The sequence below is a fragment of the Mirounga angustirostris genome, unplaced genomic scaffold, assembly GCF_029215605.1.
Source record: "Mirounga angustirostris isolate CCGP_5_RB_7025 unplaced genomic scaffold, mMirAng1.0.hap1 SCAF_9, whole genome shotgun sequence".
In the NCBI taxonomy this organism is placed as follows: Eukaryota; Metazoa; Chordata; class Mammalia; order Carnivora; family Phocidae; genus Mirounga; species Mirounga angustirostris.
Window position 1 is genome coordinate 11,858,916 of NW_026991717.1, and position 19,094 is coordinate 11,878,009.

Here is a 19,094-nt window from a genome sequence, read left to right on the forward strand (position 1 = left end):
TCAGGATGCGAGTGAACTTGGAGCCGGGTCAAGAGACACAAGACTGCTCCAGTCCTCGGGCCCAAAGGCGACTGACCATTTAGGAAGACCGAACAAGGGGCGCCTGGGTGGCTCAGTTGGTTAGGCGACTGCCTTCGGCTCAGGTCATGATCCTGGAGTCCCTGGATCGAGTCCCGCATCGGGCTCCCTGCTCGGCGGGGAGTCTGCTTCTCCCTCTGACCCTCCTCCCTCTCATGCTCTCTGTCTCTCATTCTCTCTGTCTCAAATAAATAAATAAAATCTTAAAAAAAAAAAAAAAAAAAGAAGGAAATCCTGCCGTCTGCAATAACATGGGCGGACCTTGAGGCCGTTATGCTACGTGAAATAAGCCAGACAGCGAAAGACTAATACCACATGATCCTACTCGTATGTGGAATCTCAAAAAAACCAAACTCGTAGAAAAAGGTCACGTTGGGCGCCTGGGTGGCTCAGTTGGTTGAGCGACTGCCTTCGGCTCAGGTCATGATCCCGGAGTCCCTGGATCGAGTCCCGCATCGGGCTCCTTGCTCAGCAAGGAGCCTGCTTCTCCCTCTGACCCTCCCCCCTCTCATGTGCTCTCTCTCTCTCATTCTCTCTCTCAAATAAATAAATAAATAAATCTTTTAAAGAAAAGAAAAAGGTCACATTGGTAGCTACCCAAGGCAGAGGGTTGGGGGTGGGGGACTTGGGCAAAGATGGCCAGAAGGTACAGACTTCCAGCTAAGAGAGAAATAAGTACCGGAGACAGAATGCAAATCCGAAAATTGCAAAAAAAAAGCACCAGTGTTGATACAGCACAAATTGTCAGCCGAGAAGAGGCGCTTGCTTCATTATTTGAAGAACTAAGACAAGCCTGGAATTTTCTTAATCTGATGGTCGTTTCAGTATGTACCTTCTTTTCATGATCCCAGACACAATATCACCCCAGCAGTCTTCAGACCACAATAATAGGTGTATCCGGGTACTTAAGAAAGGGCCCCCTTTTCCACCTTACACCAAAGCACGAGTCTAAAGATAGAATATCTGGACAGATTGACGGCTCTATCTCTCTGTTTTGGTCTTTTCCTGTTTTGTGAGATCTGAGGCTTCCACCGTTGGTTCAGTCACTAAATACGGATGGGATTCTATTCAGTGTCTCAGAATCAAAACAGTTCAGTGATCCACGTAAGCCCTCAAGTGCTCCCCAGTGTCTAATACTCCCAAGTCTGCAGGATGCAGCAGACCCTTTTCACTGTGACTAATAATGAAGACATAGTTTTCTCCACATTATGTTTTATTTCTGTGCATTCAATGTGAGACAGATAAAATGGCTAAGCAACAAAATCAGTACAATCACTAACTTTATTATGTGTATATTATGTTGTCAAATGGATGAGTATCACTGAGTGTTTTTGTTTTTTTTAAAAAGATTTTATTTATTTATTTGAGAGAGAGAGACACATTGAGAGAGGAGCACAGGCAGGGGGAGTAGAGGGGGGAGAGGCAGGCTTCCCGCCGAGCGGGGAGCCGGATGCAGGACTCGATCCCAGGACCCTGGGACCATGACCCGAGCCGAAGGCAGACACTTAACGACTGAGCCACCCAGGCGCCCCTCACTGAGTGTTTTGATTCTACTCAAAGAGGGCTATTTACCTAACATGCACATTACAGCTAATGGTTTATTCTGCTATCTACGATAAGCAATTCATGGTTTAATGTTTACCTGTTCTTAATAAGATTTAGGTGTGACTCATCAACAAACTGTTTCTAATATTGGTATGTATATAAACATGATAATGCAGGCATTTTTTTCAGACATGATGACAAAATAGTATTTTTAGGTTAAAGATATACACATACACACACATATATGTATTTACACTTGGAGATATGTAACAAATATATATATTTGGGGATATATCAATACTGGGAATATAGCTAACAAAAACCTATAAAACATTTATGGAGAAATTTTTGAAAGTATTGAAAGACATTTTGTTTAAATACCTAAATAAATGGAAAGTCAACCCATATTCATAGATTGGAAGGGTTTCTCATAAAGGGGCTGATTCCCCTTAAACTGATACATGGAGTCAAAATCCCAAACTTCATTTTGCGGATTCTGACAACTGATTTACACAGAAGGGCCAAGAACAGCCAAGGCTGTGCTGATCAAGAACAAGTCAGGAGAGGTGTGGAAGATGTGCCTTCTCAAGTATGGAGAAGCTATGTGTGCTGGTTAATCTCACGCGTCACTTTGACTGAGCCATAGCGTGCCCAGGTATTTGGTCAAACACCGTTCTGAGTGTGTCTGTGAAGGTATTTCTGGGGGAGATTAACAATTTTATCAGTAGACTGAGTGAAGCAGATGCCCCTCTCTGCTGGGGGTGGGCCTCATCCAATCAGCTGGAGGCCTGAATAGTACAAAAGGTGAGTAAGAGAGAATTCACTCTCCTTGCTGTTTTCAAGCTGGGACACTGGTCTTTTCCTACACTTGGATGGGGACTCACATCACTGACTCTCCTGGTTCTCAGACCTTCAGACTTGGACCTTTAAAATAAATCTTTCTATTGGTTCTGTTTCTCTGGAGAACTCTGGCAGGGAAAGCTCAGGATGGGGTCCAGCCCCGATCGGTGTCTCCCCTCTGTTGGTAATAACCGGAACGCTGGGCAAACAGCTTACTCTTCTTTGAGGCTTTGAGCCCTTGTTTCCCAACTATGCTCGCCCCCAGCCTTACAGTGAGCATCTCACATATCCAAAGGACACTCTAAAAGGATCCGAAAACCAAACTACAGCCCTGAAGTCACAAAGTCTTCCGGACTCTCCTACGGGCTGCCTTTCGGTCACGCCCCTGCCTTTGGAGCTCATCAGTAAATTCCATCCAGGGAGTAACCCCCATCCCACCCCATGCTCCCAGCCACGAGTTTTAGAGAGGCTAAAAGAGAAGTGTCCATCTCTGTGCACCACGTGTGGCCTCTGCGGCTGCTCAGACCCCATCCCCCACCTCCCGCCCCCCGCAGTGCGTGACGAGTTCGCTGTCTGACATTCAGCCCCCCTTTTCTTCATGCAGAGCGCATTTCACCAGCATCCGCATCTGGGGAAAGCAGGAATAGCCGCTTCTCTGCAAGCATCTCTCTGCGGGCTTTCTGGGGGCTGTGCATTCTAGGAAGGGATCAAAGCAGATCCCTCCGTAAGCAGGACGCCCCAAGGTCAAACACGCAACCAAAGAACAAGGACACGTGGACGCCACGCCTGGCCTCACGTTGTTTTCCAAGGTGAACATCCTACGCCCGAGAGCCCAGGAGGGAACTGCCGTCCCCACCCCATACCTGTATTTGATGTCAAATACTGTGGAGTCCTCATCCTCGTCATCCTCCTCATTCAGTGGGGCCATTTCCACGCGTTCAGCTGGAGTAGTGATGATGTCATACTTGCGGGTCTTCCTCAACCTCTTTCCCGACCTGGAAGAAGAGAGACACGTTCCTGAGAACGCTAGGATCACCACAGTTAAGTCATGCTGCCACTTCCAGCCCAGCTCCCAGGAGCCCTGGCGAACGTCCCAGCTCCGTCCCTTTTGGCCAGGGGACCTCTACGGACTCCTGACCTCGCTAGCCCTCCTGGTCCTCACCCACAAAGTGGAGATGATTATGCCTGCCCTGAGCACTGCAAAGCCCAGTCGTCCAGATAAATAATGCCCCAATGCAATATTTTTATTTTTTTTAAAGATTTTATTTATTTATTTGACAGAGAGACACAGCAAGAGAGGGAACACAAGCAGGGGGAGTGGGAGAGGGAGAAGCAGGCTTCCCGCCGAGCAGGGAGCCCGATGTGGGGCTCGATCCCAGGACCCCGGGACCATGACCTGAGCCGAAGGCAGACGCTTAACGACTGAGCCACCCAGGCGCCCCCCCAATGCAATATTTTTAAAAGGACAAAACTAATGCAAAGAAAATCTGCAATGAGCAGAAGATCAAAATCCTCAATGAACGGCGCCTGGGTGGCTCAGTTGGTTGAGCAACTGCCTTCGGCTCAGGTCATGATCCTGGAGTCCTGGGATCGAGTCCCGCATCGGGCTCCCTGCTCAGCAGGGAGTCTGCCTCTCCCTCTGACCCTTCCCCCTCTCATGCTCTCTCTATCTCATTCTCTCTCTCAAATAAATAAAATCTTTTTTAAAAAAATGCTCAATGAAGACAGGATCCAGCGCCGCGTTTGCATGGGGGTGACACACCTGTCCTTCGCCCCCTTGCTCCTCACCCTCAACCTGGCACCACTGTGTCCGTGCATCCCCACTCCCAGCACAAGTGGCATTGAGAGCAGCACCCGTGGGCCACCCAGGTGGGATCCGGGGCAGGGCTCGGGCACCCTCTACCTGTGTGATCACGGGCAAGTCAATTAATCTCCCTAAGCCTCCGTTTCCTCCTAAATAAGATAGGGTAAGGATAGTATTTGTCGCTCACAGGCAGGAGAGGATTAGATGAGATGGTGCACGTAAGGAGCCTGCAACACAGGAGGACCTCAGCAAAAATTACCGTTAGTAATAATAATAAACAGAAGTGCTACAGCCTCTCTCAGATGACAAGCACTTGTAAAAACAAGTCAATACTGTTTCCATCATGAGGATTTATGAGGAAAGTGAGTTTTTGTTTTTTTTAAAAGATTTTATTTATTTGACAGAGAGAGATACAGCAAGAGAGGGAACACAAGCGGGGAAGTGGGAGAGGGAGAAGCAGGCCTCCCGCCGAGCAGGGAGCCCGATGCGGGGCTCGATCCCAGGGCCCCGGGATCATGACCTGAGCCGAAGGCAGACGCTTAACAACTGAGCCACCCAGGCGCCCCGAGGATAGTGAGTTTTAACACTAAGCTTTTTACCTCCAGGATGGTAAAGGGTCACTGTGGGCCACAGGGAAAGTGCTAAGACAAGGCTTTCAGTCTCTGGCGTTAGTCACTCTGCACAAAGGATGCAATATTCATCAGGGCATGGCTGAAAGTTTATGACGCCCCACTGGGAATAATACTATTATCATGACTACCGATGCTCTTTGCATTTATTTCTCCACGATCTTGAACGCTTTCCCAAATACCTCGTAGTCTATGGTGTCCCTCCTCCTTTCTGAGTATATCTGATACTATGAGAAACCAGCCAAGCCCCTCCCCCCCAAAAAAATCATAAACAGGGCCCTGAAGAATCCTATGCTCCTGCAGACAGCAAGCTGTTCCCAGATGGGGACCACATTCAAGACACACACGAGATCTCTCGGTCTCCGGCACACAGAAATTCTTTGGTCAGTTTGTACAACGATGAAATAAGAAGCTTTCAGGTTTCTCGTAATTTCTTTGCATACTCTTACCTAGTATGCTTTACCAAAAATATGAAAAGCGTCATTTACACAGGAAAAATATGTATTTATCTGTATGTGTATCCGTATCTTCGGCATAACTCACCCTACACAATCTATAGTGAGAAAGCCCCATGTGGATGCCCAAAGAGACGGACACCCCAAGATGGTTTCAGGCTAAGGAGTCCCAGTGCTGTTTCTAACTCTTTCTCACATACTGTGAAGCCTTGAAAATGCAAAATCTGATTTGAAAACCTCGTTGTGCCCCCTTGGAACTTGAAACCTAGTTTAGTCATTGGCCCTGGGGCAAGACTGACTACTGACCCTGGAAGAAGGTTCTGGAGGCTCTGACTTTAGCTGTGCTTCATGGGAATGGATCCCTATCACCCATAAAATCACCTCCCTCCTTCCTGATTGTTTATAGAGTCTTGTCATGAGAAAATTAACCTATTTAGTTTAAAATAAGGTCCTTGAACACTTACCCAAGGGAGAAGCTGGAAACCACCAGCAGCCTCTAGAATGTCATGGCCTACTTGCTTTAATGCCAACCATTCCAACCACATGACCTCAGGAAAGAATTTGAAAACCCAAGATATCATCAAAGGTATGATGGTTAAATGAAACGTCCAGACATTTCATCAAACGTTATTTCTGGGTGTGTCCGTGAGGGTAATTCTGGATGAGATTAACATTCAAACTGGCAGACTAAGTAAAGCCAACTGCCCTCCTCAGTGTGGTGGGCCTCGTCCAATCAGTTGAAGGCCTGCCCAGAACACAAAGACTGATCCTCTCACGAGTAAGAGAGCTCCTCCTGCCTGATTGCCTTTGAGCTGGGACACTGTATTTTGTTTGTTTCTTCCTCACCTTCAGATTCAAGCTGAAACATTAGCTTTTCTTGGGTCTCAGGCCTGCCCGCCTTGAGATGGCAACTTGCGCCATTATAAGCTCTTGGGCCTCAAGCTTGCATATTCACCCTGCAGATCTTGGAACTTGTCAGCCTCCATAATCTCGTGAACCAATTACTCAAAAAATATGTATCAATCTATTGATTATATTAATACAAATGATTAATTTAATTAATGTATTAATAATATAATTCATATGTTATATATTGACATACATTCCGTGTGTGCATGTGTGTGTGTGTGTGTCTACCTATCTATCTATCTATCTATCTTCTTGGTCCTATTTCACTAGAGAACCCTGACTGGTGCAAAAGGCCATCAATAAGAGCCCCCATACATGCTTTAAATGCCAGTTTTGACCTAATGAGCTGAAGAAATTACATTTCAAACGATCGACTCTCTGAGACACAAAAACCCTTCACAAACAAGGAGCCATGTCACTGCCCACTGTTGGCCGTGTTAACAGGGAAACTGGGACCTGTGAGAAGTTGGAGAGACTCCGACTCATTGGCAGAGGCCTCCATGGACAAGTGCCTTCACAGGCGGGCAGGTGGTGGGCAGCTACTGCATGACGTGTGATGCACTGCCCTCAGAGGGCGCAGGATGGGAGGCTCCCCACATATTTCTCACCGTAGAAAGCAACCCCTCCTTCTGTAGCTGCGTACAAGTTAGCAGTGGGGAACTGTTCGAACAATCCATGAGCCTCTCCCGCAGACTCTAGCTGTCTGAGTTGGAGAACAGTGCCATCCTGCCCCGAAGAACAGAAAATGGACATCTCTCCAGTCGAAATAACCTCGCCTAGTCCTGCTCTGTGCTCTCTGAGTGTGGACACTCTAACCCGTCTTTTCAAATTAATACTAGTTCATCATAGTTGAGCTCTTGCTGGGTCCAGCTAAGCTATTTACACAAAGGATCACATGTAAAACATAAATCACTCTGTAAGGTGCTTCTGCCTCACAACTGAGGGAAAGGAGGCTCAGAGGGGTTGACATCCCCATGGCCAAGGCCAAAGGCTGCCCCAGAACAGAGCTCCCTGGTGGTCACCTTGAACCGCCCATGCCTGCCAAGAGGCGAGGGGCCAGCTCACTCCCAACTGCAACCCCACTCCGCACCCCCACCAGACTCCACACCCACTCAACGTTAACACCGAGAAACTCTCTGCCCTCATCAGACTTTTCTGGAACTTGCCACTTAATACAGCTCACACGTTCCTACTTCAGACTGATCTGCACACACTTCTGAATCGTGGCTCCCTTAGGACCTGAGCTGCTCTGAGGCAGGCCAGCGCCCACCTCCCCCCTCCTTTCGGCATCTGTATCTTCAGTGGCCCGGCTGAACCCCTTTCCCATCTGGTCCCTGCAGCTGAGGACGCTGGGCCACTGACCACACCCCCAGCTCCAGGAGTGGACATGGGACTGAAGCCTGAGCCAATCGGTGTGTTTCAACCCCAGGCCGCGGCAAGAGGGGCGGGAGTGGGGACCAATGAGAGCCAATGGCCCTTTGCTAGCAAGGCTGGGAGGAGGGAACACAGATGCTCCACCCACTGGCCTTGAGACCCAAATGAAGTAAGCCATCTTGCCACCTTCTAGAAATGGAAAATAGGGGGCACCTGGGTGGCTCAGTCAGTCAAGCGTCTGCCTTGAGCTCAGGTCATGATCCCGGGGTCCTCGGATCAAGTCCCGCATTGGGCACCTTGCTCAGCAGGGAGTCTGCTTCTGCCCTCTCCCTCTGTGCTCTCTCTCTCTCAAGTAAATAAATAAAGTCTTAAAAAAAAAAAAACAAAAAGGGCGCCTGGGTGGCTCAGTTGGTTAAGCGACTGCCTTCGGCTCAGGTCATGATCCTGGAGTCCCGGGATCGAGTCCCGCATCGGGCTCCCTGCTCGGCAGGGGGGCTGCTTCTCCCTCTGCCCGCTTCCCTCTCGTGCTCTCGGTCTCTCATTCTCTCTCTCAAATAAATAAATAAAATCTTAAAAAAAAAAAAAAACGAAGGGAAGGAGGGAGAAAGAAAGAGAGAGAGAAAGGGAGAAAGAAAGAGAGAGAGGAAGAAATAAAGGGAAAATAAAGCCAACACGGCAGAAGGCAGATGGAGAGGAAGAGAAAACAAGTTCCAAATCTACTATAAAGCCAGCCCTCCTTGACAGCTACCAAAGCCAGTCTGGGCCAGGGTTTCTGGTACACACAACGTGGAGAACCCGAACCGCCATGGGGTCTCAAGGGACCGAAGGCAGGCACAGCACCATGTGAAGCTTAGGCTATAACCATCACGCCATCTTGGGATTCTCCGACATTCTAATGGTAAAACCTCCACCTGTAAGCACAATTTTCTCATTTTGTCAAACCCTCTCAAACCCTAGGACACATCCCTGCTCCAGAAACAAAGGACCCCACGTACCAAGTGCCTCAGTGACCATATCATAAGAAGTTTTGCTTAGGGCCACCGGGGGACAGGTTTTCTAAGAAGACAAACATCCTGGTGACTCCTTCCCACAGGGCTGTTTATAAGCACACCGGCCTAAGGAAAAGGCAAAGTCCACATGGCCACAAAGACTCTGAAGTCCCCTGAGTCTCTCCAGGGGACAGTGAGTCAGCTTGTGGACACGGCCCTGCCCTCGCTCACCAGCCTGAGAAGAAAGCTCTAGAAGAAAGCTCTAGACACCTGGTTCTAGAGCCCAGGTGTAGAGTCAGACCTGAGTTCATAACCCAGACACACGTGGGGCTGGACAGGGTTGGGGGGACCAGGCAGAAGAGCAGCCTGCCAAAACCGTGGGGCATAGAGCTTCTGGCTAAAGAAGGAGATTCAGGAAATCAAAGAAAGGCAAAGACAGAGCTGGCCCATGCCCCTTGACACAGTTTCTCCTTCCTGGAACAGGTCCCTTTAAAGCAGGTGGCCTCAGCGAAGGAAGGGATGGCAAATGGTGGTTTTAAGTAAATGTTCGCATTGTGCTTCACAGGAACAGGCAAGACCGGAGAAGTTCTAAGAGACAAAGGATCCTTCCACAGGAGACAAAACACACATTCGTAACAAGACAGAGGAGAAGTTCAAGATTCTTGTACTCTGAAATGTAACCCTAAAGCCAGAGGATTTGTTTACTCGAAGGCCCTTTCAGCAGCTGGTCAGAAGAGGGTTTGCGCCGCCTGTGCAAACACGAAGGCCGGGAGCCGAGCTTCGGAGCTCAGCAGGCCTCCGTCCTGGCCCTCCCCCACCAAGAGGAACACAACCAAACAAACCCTTAAGGGTTGGGGGTGCAGCGCTCAGATCCACAGACTGCATGTCCAGAGATGGAGTTCGGACCTCGGCTCTGCAATTCCTTCATTATGTGCCTCTAGATGACTCACGCACCTGAATTTTAATTTCATATCCATTTCTACCACATGCCCAGTTCAGTTGGGGTTCTGGTGGTGGGTCCCCAGGGTGCCTCCCTGCCCCAACCACCCCATGGGGCCACAGCTTTCCCATTTCCCCGGCAAGGCCTTCCCAGGACACCCCACACAAGTCAAGTGTCCACCTTCTTCAGACTCCAATGTGATCTCCATTCATGAGCACTGCCCCCACCGTGGGGCACCATCTACATGTGACTCTCAAACCCATGTGGCCCTCTTGCATCATCGCTCCCCTGGGGTGACAGTGATGGAAGCCACCATGATGGGCACGCTCAGTGCCAGGCATCATACGCATGGTCTTACTGGAGCCTCCAGCCAGCGAGGCGTCATGGAGTCAAGGAAACAAAAGCCGGGAAGCACTGAGTGACCTGACCCGCAAGTGGGACTCAAATCTAGTCCACCACATCCCAGAACCTCCAACAAGAGAGCAGGAAACTCAGCTGAGACACCCGGTGTCCCCACACCCTCAGAGTGGGTACTCTCAGGCAGCTAGAAGTTCAGCTGCGAGGGCTTTTGGTGGCCGGCCACCTCCTGCCACGGAAGACCGTGTCAACGAAAAGAGGACGTGCCATGCTTCTGACAAGAAAGTTTCAACCTCCATACTGATCTCAGGGCTCCCAAATGAATCTACCAGTTTAATTAAATCGAATAAAATACTGACAGATTTTTGTGGGGGAATCTAGACAAGTTGATCCCAAAGCTCAGAGAAGGAAAATTTTTTTAAAAAGGTAACAAGGGGGCGCCTGGGTGGCTCAGATGGTTAAGCGTCTGCCTTCGGCTCAGGTCATGATCCCAGGGTCCTGGGATCGAGCCCCGCATCGGGCTCCCTGCTCAGTGGGAAGCCTGCTTCTCCCTCTCCCACTCCCCCTGCTTCTCCCTCTCCCACTCCCCCTGCTGGTGTTCCCTCTCTCACTGTGTATCTCTCTGTCAAATAAATAAATAAAATCTTTAAAAAATAAATAAATAAAATAAAAAAATAAAAAGGTAACAAGAATAGCCAGGAAAATTCTGGAAAAGAGGAGTATGAAGGGAAATGGGTCCTAATTGAGTGTTTACCCAAGCCTGAGGGTTGGGAGGGAGATGGGGGTTTTGCTGATGGGCTTAGGAGTTTCTTTCTGAGGTGATGAAAATCTTCTAAAATTGATTGGGGTTTGGGCGCCTGGGTGGCTCAGTCGGTTAAGGTCCTGGGATCAAGTCCCACGTCAGGCTCCTTGCTCGGCAGGAAGCCTGCTTCTCCCTCTCCCACTCCCCCTGCTTGTGTTCCCTCTCTCGCTGTGTCTCTCTCTGTCAAATAAGTAAAAATCTTTTAAAAAGTTTTTTTAAATAATAAAATAAAATAAAATGGATTGGGGTCATAGTGCACAACTCTGCATACGCTAAAAACCATGAATCGGACACTTTAAATGGGTGAATTGTATGATATAGGAATTTTATCTTACAAAGCTGTTATTAAAAATAGAGAAAGGTGTGTGTGTGTGTGTATGTACCTATGTTACACTCCTTTCTATACTGTTAAAATCTCTGGAAAGTGTCCCAGGAAACCAACAGCACCCAGAGAAGGAGGCTCGGTGGCCGAGGCGACGAGAGGTGAGAAGATTATTAACAATATAGTCTTTGGCTCCTCAGGACCTTTGAACCATGTGAATGTACGACCTATTTTTAAAACGAACAAACAAGGAAGTAAGATTCGAAGTCAGTAATTAAGATAACATTTTTAAACGTAGCAGGCGCGTGTCAGGCCTGCTCTTTCCCGGAGCTGGCCCAGGGGCCCCTCTGCTCCACCCAGAGCCGACACTGTCGCTTCGCAGAGCATCCGGTGACTTCGGGAGCCAGACCCAGCAGGCGAACCTTCCCTCCACCCTAGCTGATTTCATTTTTAATCCCATTAAAGTAGTTTCGTAGGGGGCACCTGGGTGGCTCAGTCGGTGAAGCGTCTGCCTTCGGCTCAGGTCATGATCCCGGGGTCCTGGGATCGAGCCCCACGTGGGGCTCCCTGCTCCGCGGGGAGTCTGCTTCTCCCTCTCCCTCTGCTTCTGCGCTCCCTCTCTCTCTCTGCCAAACAAACAAAGTCTTAAAAAAATAAATAAAAATTAAAAATATATGTCTATCCGTAAAAAAGTAAAAAATAAAAAAATAAAGTAGTTCCGTAGCTCAAGGACCAGCATGCTGCCGAAACCACACTACTAGTCGCAAAGAGCCCATGTCACCTTCGACATTTAGAAAAATTCATAAAGAAAATGAGAACAAAATGAGGGGGAGACTACATCAAGCAGTGGCCGGCAGTTGGCTGAGATGCCTTAAAGCCTGGTGGGGCTTCTGCTCTGGGGCCAGAGGCCTTGCGCACTTTCCACTCTGACCCTGACCCTGACCCCGCACCTGCGTCTTCAGAGCCTAAGACATAACTGAGCCTTCCCTAGAAAACTAAGTAAACTTGAAGAAAGAAAGAAGCCAATTCCAGAACCCACCCCCCAGCACCCCTGCAGGGAAGCGGGGGCCGAAGAGGCCGGGACAGCGATGCGGTCCCTGGAGAATGGGCAGCGACTCGAGCTTAGCCCCGAGCTCGGATGGCGAGGCCACCACTGCCCCCGACCAAGGCAGGCGGCCAGGATACAATTCCCAAGGACAACCTTCCTTCCTGCCCTGCCTTGGGCCCGGCCGCCTGCGCTCCACCCAGCAGCTTCCTTTTAGAGCAGTTTAAACAAGCCACCAAAAGAGGTAAACAGCAGTGCGATATGAACCTCATCCCGCACTGCTCCAGACGGGCTCCCGGACACCGACGGCCGGTGACAGGAGACACGGCTTTTCCTCCGGCGCAGCACGAGCTTCAAGGTCTCCAGGGGCCCCGCTCTAACACGGCTCCCATCCAGCCCTCCTGAACACAGCGAGAGCCTTCCAGAAGCACCCGCAAGCCCCTCCACACCGCTCCCCTGTCCTCGTGCTGCACCCTCCCCACCATGCCGGGTCTCCTCCCCGTCCAGGACCCAGCTCCGGGTCAAGCACCAGTACTCAAAGCACCAGGTCAAAAACTCCACTGCCCCCGAGCCCCCCCAGGCAGAGGAAACCAGTGAAGCAGGTCTGGGGTGTCATAAACATTAGAACAAACAGCATGGCAAACGGTGACCAATGCTCTGTCTTCAAGCCAGAGACACAAGGAGTGGTGCTCACCACCCCAGCCGAGGCGGACGCCCGCCCCTTATTGTCACACGGAACACAGGCCCTGTGTTGCCAAGTATTTCCATCTGCCCAGAAAAGCAGCCCTAGATTTTTTATGCAAAGACTGCCAATTTTTAGGTGTTCTCAACCCCTCTCGGTTGTTAAGAACACTGTTCACATCAGAACAAAACAAAACAAAACACATATCTGGAGACGATCAGTTTGCAACCCCTAACTGTTTCCTGGCCGTGGTCATGGATGCAATGCCAAGCATGAGTGACACCAAACGACTCAACTAAAAATCAGGAGCCCAGAAAGAAGGAATGATACGCATGTTCAACCGATACGCTTCCTCATACCTGCTCACCAGCAGCTCATTTGATTAAGGGGTACCAGCCATTATTGGTTGCATCCCCCCGCTTCGGGCACCATCCCCTTTGGGGTTAACAGAGTGGTGTCATTGTGCCCTGGGGGTGCTTACGGTTCATCTAAACATGGATCGTACAACAACACGGACCACACAACCCCAAAGAGCTCAATTACAAGCCTTAGGGCTCTTCGTGAGGCTACAGTTCTGGCCTCCATCTGCTCTCCACACTTGTTTCTCCTCCCCCCTGTCAATCCCTGAGGGACAGATCCAACTTTCATTCTTCCAAGACAAAATAAGCACACCCCAGCTTTAACCTGTTGGAGGAATCACATGCGATATGGCAAAGGCAAATACACCAAGACCTGTTCCTCCAGCCCCCAGGTATGTTTGCAAAGGGCTGGGTCCTCCTTGTTTTTATTTGAGGTGCCAGGTGGAGCAAGCGAGGCTTAAAGCAAGGAAGGCAGCCTCCAGGGGCAGCTCCCTTGGTTCAAGGGCAGTGGCAAGACGACCAACAGGGACATTTCTGGTGGACCCAGCGGACCCAACTACAGCGTGGAAACTCTGAGGTCACCGTGCTTTGGGACACATGTCATGAATAGCCCTTTCGGCATCCACCTGTCCCTGCCACATGGGAGGGGAGGCCTGGGCATGTCACTCCTCGCTGCCAGGGAGGAGTCACTTCTCACAGAAGCTCCCAACCTCTCCTCCCAAGCCCAGATGTCCAGATGTGTGCTGGCGTTTCTGTAAGCGAGTTTCCCTGGACACCATCTTCTTCCTCCCCTTCTCCCCTGCCTGACCACTCCCTTCACCCTGCCCCCCTTCTCCAGGCCCTCCGGGGGCCCCTGACACTCTCCTCTCCCTCTTCCTCTTCATCCACTCAGGCCTCCAGGCCTCCCTACCTGTCCTTCCAGCACCTTCTACAGGTCTCCACAGCCATCCTGAGTCCCTGCGATGGCCACATCACGATTCACCCACTCACCCAGCAAATACTTATCAAGCCCCTAGCATCGGTCAGCAGCACTAAACAGCACTGTGATTACTCCACCCACCCCTCCGACCCACCACAATTCCCGGTGTCCCAGCTAGAACCCGTGTCTTCCAAAATCTGGCTGCGACAAGGGAAGGGCGGGGAATGCTGGCTCCAAAGTCAGACTCTGGCCCTTCCCCAGCTGCGTGGCCTTAAGCAAGACTTCATCACTCTGTGCCTTGATTTACTCATCTGTAAAACGGGGACTCTGGCAGCACACCGATCACAGGAATGAGGAAACACATAGAAAACGTTTAGTACGGAGTCTGGAACGCAGTAAGGGCTTAATAAATATCAGTGGCTACTAGTATTATCATCATCACGATTTCCAAATGATCACTTCCTCCCACCCCCACCACAGCAAATCCTGCTCGGCCATCTGGTCCTGGAAGAATCTCTTCATCCTACCCTGTACCAAGCCCTAATCCTTCTCCTCCCCATTTTCCTTCCCAGACGGTTCTATCCCCAGCCAAAGCCCCCGGGGAAGTCCTTTTGCAATTTATACTTTTGTTTACAAGTGTTACTTTTGATACATCATTCCCCAGTTGAATCGGAATCTTTCTTCTCTGCCCGGTAGTTGTCATCCAAGGGCACTATCCCGTCTCCCAGACTGAACGCGGAGCTCCGTAGCTTCTGGTGTGTTCCCCACAGCATAGTGCCCCCTATGCTCACAGTGGGTCTCAGGAAACACACCGGGAAAAAAGCTCGATCCTTTCAACCATGTTTTCTCCTGGGTCCTTGGCTGATTGCTCCGGAGACCCAACTGGAACAGACCAAAACCCAGCCGACCACAGCTTGGAGGCCCAGAAAGGACCAAGCTGAGCATCAAAACACCTGTGCTTAAGTTCTGCTTTTTTTTCCTACAAACTCACTGGATGACCTCAATAAACCCTTCCCCCTAATGGGCCTCAGTTTCTTCATCTGTACAATGGGATGGAGGGAGGAGGTCAGGGGAGCTCCCTATGCCTTTCCTCTGCTCCACACTTGCCAGAGAGCGTGGATTTCTTTCCCGCCCCCCTGCACCCCCGAGAAAATAAATACCAAGTCCGGGTTCCTGGCAGATCACCCTTAGATTAAGCACAGATTATTTTTTATTAATTTTTTTTATTTTTTTATTATTATGTTAATCCCCATACATTACATCATTAGTTTTAGATGTAGTGTTCCATGATTCATTGTTTGTGCATAACACCCAGTGCTTCATGCAGAGCGTGCCCTCTTTAATACCCACCACCAGGCTAACCCATCCTCCCACCTCCCTCCCCTCTAGAACCCTAACTTTGTTTTTCAGAGTCCATCGTCTCTCATGGTTCGTCTACCCCTCCAATTTCCCCTGCTTCATTCTTCCCCTCCTGCTACCTTTTTTTTTTTTCTTAACATATATTGCATTATTTGTTTCAGAGGTACAGATCTGAGATTCCACAGTCTTGCACAATTCACAGCGCTTACCAGAGCACATACCCTCCCCAGTGTCTATCACCCAGTCACCCCATCCCTCCCACCCCACCCCCGACTCCAGCAACCCTCAGTTTGTTTCCCAAGATTAAGAATTCCTCATAACACTGAAGTCATATAATACATGTCTTTCTCTGTTTGACTTATTTCGCTCAGCATAATACCCTCCAGTTCCATCCACGTCGTTGCAAATGGCAAGATCTCATTCCTTTTGATGGCTGCATAATATTCCATTGTATATATATACCACTTCTTTATCCATTCATCTGTCGATGGACATCTTGGCTCTTTCCACAGTTTGGCTATTGTGCACATTGCTGCTATAAACATCGGAGTGCACGTACCCTTTCGGATCCCGATTTTTGTATCTTTGGGGTAAATACCCAGTAGTGCAATTGCTGGATCATATGGTAGCTCTATTTTCAACTTTTTGAGGAACCTCCATACTGTTTTCCAGAGTGGCTGCACCAGCTTGCATTCCCACCAACAGTGTAGGAGGGTTCCCCTTTCTCCACATCCCCGCCAACATCTGTCGTTTCCTGACTTGTTAATTTTAGCCATTCTGACTGGTGTGAGGTGGTATCTCATTGAGGTTTTGATTTGGATTTCCCTGATGCCAAGCGATATTGAGCACTTTTTCATGTGTCTGTTGGCCATTTGGATGTCTTCTTTGGAAAAATGTCTGTTCATGTCTTCTGCCCATTTCTTGATTGGATTCTTTGTTCTTTGGGTGTTGAGTCTGATGAGTTCTTTATAGATTTTGGATACTAGCCCTTTATCTGATATGTCATTTGCAAATATCTTCTCCCATTCTGTCGGTTGTCTTTTGGTTTTGTTGACTGTTTCCTTTGCTTTGCAAAAGCTTTTTATCTTGATGAAGTCCCAATAGTTCATTTTTGCCCTTGCTTCCCTTGCCTTTGGTGATGTTTCTAGGAAGAAGTTGCTTCGGCTGAGGTCGAAGAGGTTGCTGCCTGTGTTCTCCTTTAGGATTTTGATGGACTCCTGTCTCACATTGAGGTCTTTCAACCATTTGGAGTCCATTTTTGTGTGTGGTGTAAGGAAATGGTCCAGTTTCATTCTTCTCCATGTGGCTATCCAATTTTCCCAACACCATTTGTTGAAGAGACTGTCTTTTCTCCTTTGGACATTCTTTCCTGCTTTGTCGAAGATGAGTTGACCATAAAGTTGAGGGTCCATTTCTGGGCTCCCTATTCTGTTCCATTCATCTATGTGCCTCTTTTTGTGCCAGTACCATGCTGTCTTGATGATGACAGCTTTGTAATAGAGCTGGAAGTCCGGAATTGTGATGCTGCCGGCTTTGCTTTTCTTTTTCAACATTCCTCTGGCTATGCGGGGTCTTTTCTGGTTCCATACAAATTTTAGGATTCTTTGTTCCATTTCTTTGAAAAAAGTGGATGGTATTTTGATGGGGATTGCATTAAATGTATAGATTGCTCTAGGTAGCATTGACATCTTCACAATATTTGTTCTTCCAATCCATGAGCATGGAACGTTTTTCCATTTCTTTGTGTCTTCCTCAATTTCTTTCATGAGTATTTTCTAGTTTTCCGAGTACAGATCCTTTGCCTCTTTGGTTAGATTTATGCCTAGGTATCTTATGGTTTTGGGTGCAATTGTAAATGGGATCGACTCCTTAATTTCTCTTTCTTCTGTCTTGTTGTTGGTGTATAGGAATGCCACTGATTTCTGTGCATTGATTTTATATCCTGCCACTTGACTGAATTCCTGTATGAGTTCTAGCAGTTTTGGGGTGGAGTCTTTTGGGTTTTCCACATAAAGTATCATTTCATCTGCAAAGAGTGAGAGTTTGACTTCGTCCTTGCCGATTTGGATGCCTTTGATTTCTTTTTGTTGTCTGATTGCTGTGGCTAGGACTTCCAATACTTTGTTGAATAGCAGTGGTGATAGTGGACATCCCTGCCGTGTTCCTGACCTTAGGGGGAAAGCTCTCAGTTTTTCCCCATTGAGAATGATATTCGCTGTAGGTTTTTCATAGATGGCTTTTATGATATTGAGGTATGTACCCTCTATGCCTATACTCTGAAGAGTTTTGATCACGAAAGGATGCTGTACTTTGTCAAATGCTTTTTCTGCATCTATTGAGAGGATCACATGATTCTTGTTCTTTCTTTTGTTAATGTATTGTATCACATTGATTGATTTGCGGATGTTGAACCAACCTTGCAGCCCAGGGATAAATCCCACTTGGTCGTGGTGAATAATCCTTTTAATGTACTGTTGGATCCTATTGGCTAGTATTTTGGTAAGAATTTTTGCATCCATGATCATCAAGGATATTGGTCTGTAATTCTCCTTTTTGATGGTGTCTTTGTCTGGTTTTGGGATCAAGGTAATGCTGGCCTCATAAAATGAGTTCGGAAGTTTTCCTTCCATTTCTATTTTTTGGAACAGTTTCAGAAGAATAGGTATTAATTCTTCTTGAAATGTTTGGTAGAATTCCCCTGGGAAGGCATCTGGCCCTGGGATTTTGTTTTTTGGGATTTGATGACTGCTTCAATTTCCTTAGTGGTTATAGGTCTGTTCAGGTTTTCTATTTCTTCCTGGTTCAGTTTTGGTAGTTGATACATCTCTAGGAATGCATCCATTTCTTCCAGGTTATCTAATTTTCTGGCATAGAGTTGCTCATAATATGTTCTTAGAATTGTTTGTATTTCTTTGGTGTTGGTTGTGATCTCTCCTCTTTCATTCATGATTTTGTTGATTTGGGTCATTTCTCTTTTCTTTTTGATAAGTCTGGCCAGGGGTTTATCAATCTTGTTAATTCTTTCAAAGAACCAGCTCCTAGTTTCGTTGATCTGTTCTACTGTTCTTTTAGTTTCTATTTCATTGATTTCTGCTCTGATATTCATTATTTCTCTTCTCCTGCTGGGTTTAGGCTTTATTTGCTGTTCTTTCTCCAGCTCCTTTAGGTGGAGGGTTAGGTTGTGTACTTGAGACCTTTCTTGGGCGCCTGGGTGGCTCAGTTGGTTAAGCGACTGCCTTCGGCTCAGGTCATGATCTTGGAGTTCCGGGATCGAGTCCCACATCGGGCTCCCTGCTCAGCAGGGAGTCTGCTTCTCCCTCTGACCCTCCTCCCTCTCCTGCTCTCTGTCTCTCATTCTCTCTCTCTCAAATAAATAAATAAAATCTTAAAATAAATAAATAAATAAATAAATAAGTAAATAAATAAGTAAATAAATAAATAAAAAGAGACCTTTCTTCTTTCTTGAGAAAGGCTTGTATTGCTATATACTTTCCTCTTAGGACTGCCTTTGCTGCATCCCAAAGATTTTGAATAGTTGTGTTTTCATTTTCATTGGTTTCCATGAATTTTTTTAATTCTTCTTTAATTTCCTGGTTGACCCATTCATCCTTCAGTAGGATGCTCTTTAACCTCCATGTTTTTGAGTTCTTTCTGACTTTCCTCTTGAGATTGAGTTCTAGTTTCAA

The 19,094-nt window shown here is 48.0% G+C and overlaps 1 protein-coding gene across 3 annotated transcripts in view; it reads right to left on the reverse strand.

Annotated features, from left to right (window-relative positions):
- Nucleotides 1-19,094, reverse strand: part of FAM174B (family with sequence similarity 174 member B) — a 39,057-nt gene that overhangs the window by 8,407 nt on the left and 11,556 nt on the right. For all 3 annotated transcript variants that reach the window (XR_010404845.1, XM_064569940.1, XM_064569939.1), the window contains exon 2: nt 3,327-3,458. Coding sequence is in view for 2 of the 3 variants with exons in the window: in XM_064569940.1 (XP_064426010.1) it covers nt 3,327-3,458 (132 nt within the window). In the remaining variant the exon portion in view is untranslated. The remainder of the gene's footprint in view (nt 1-3,326; nt 3,459-19,094) is intronic.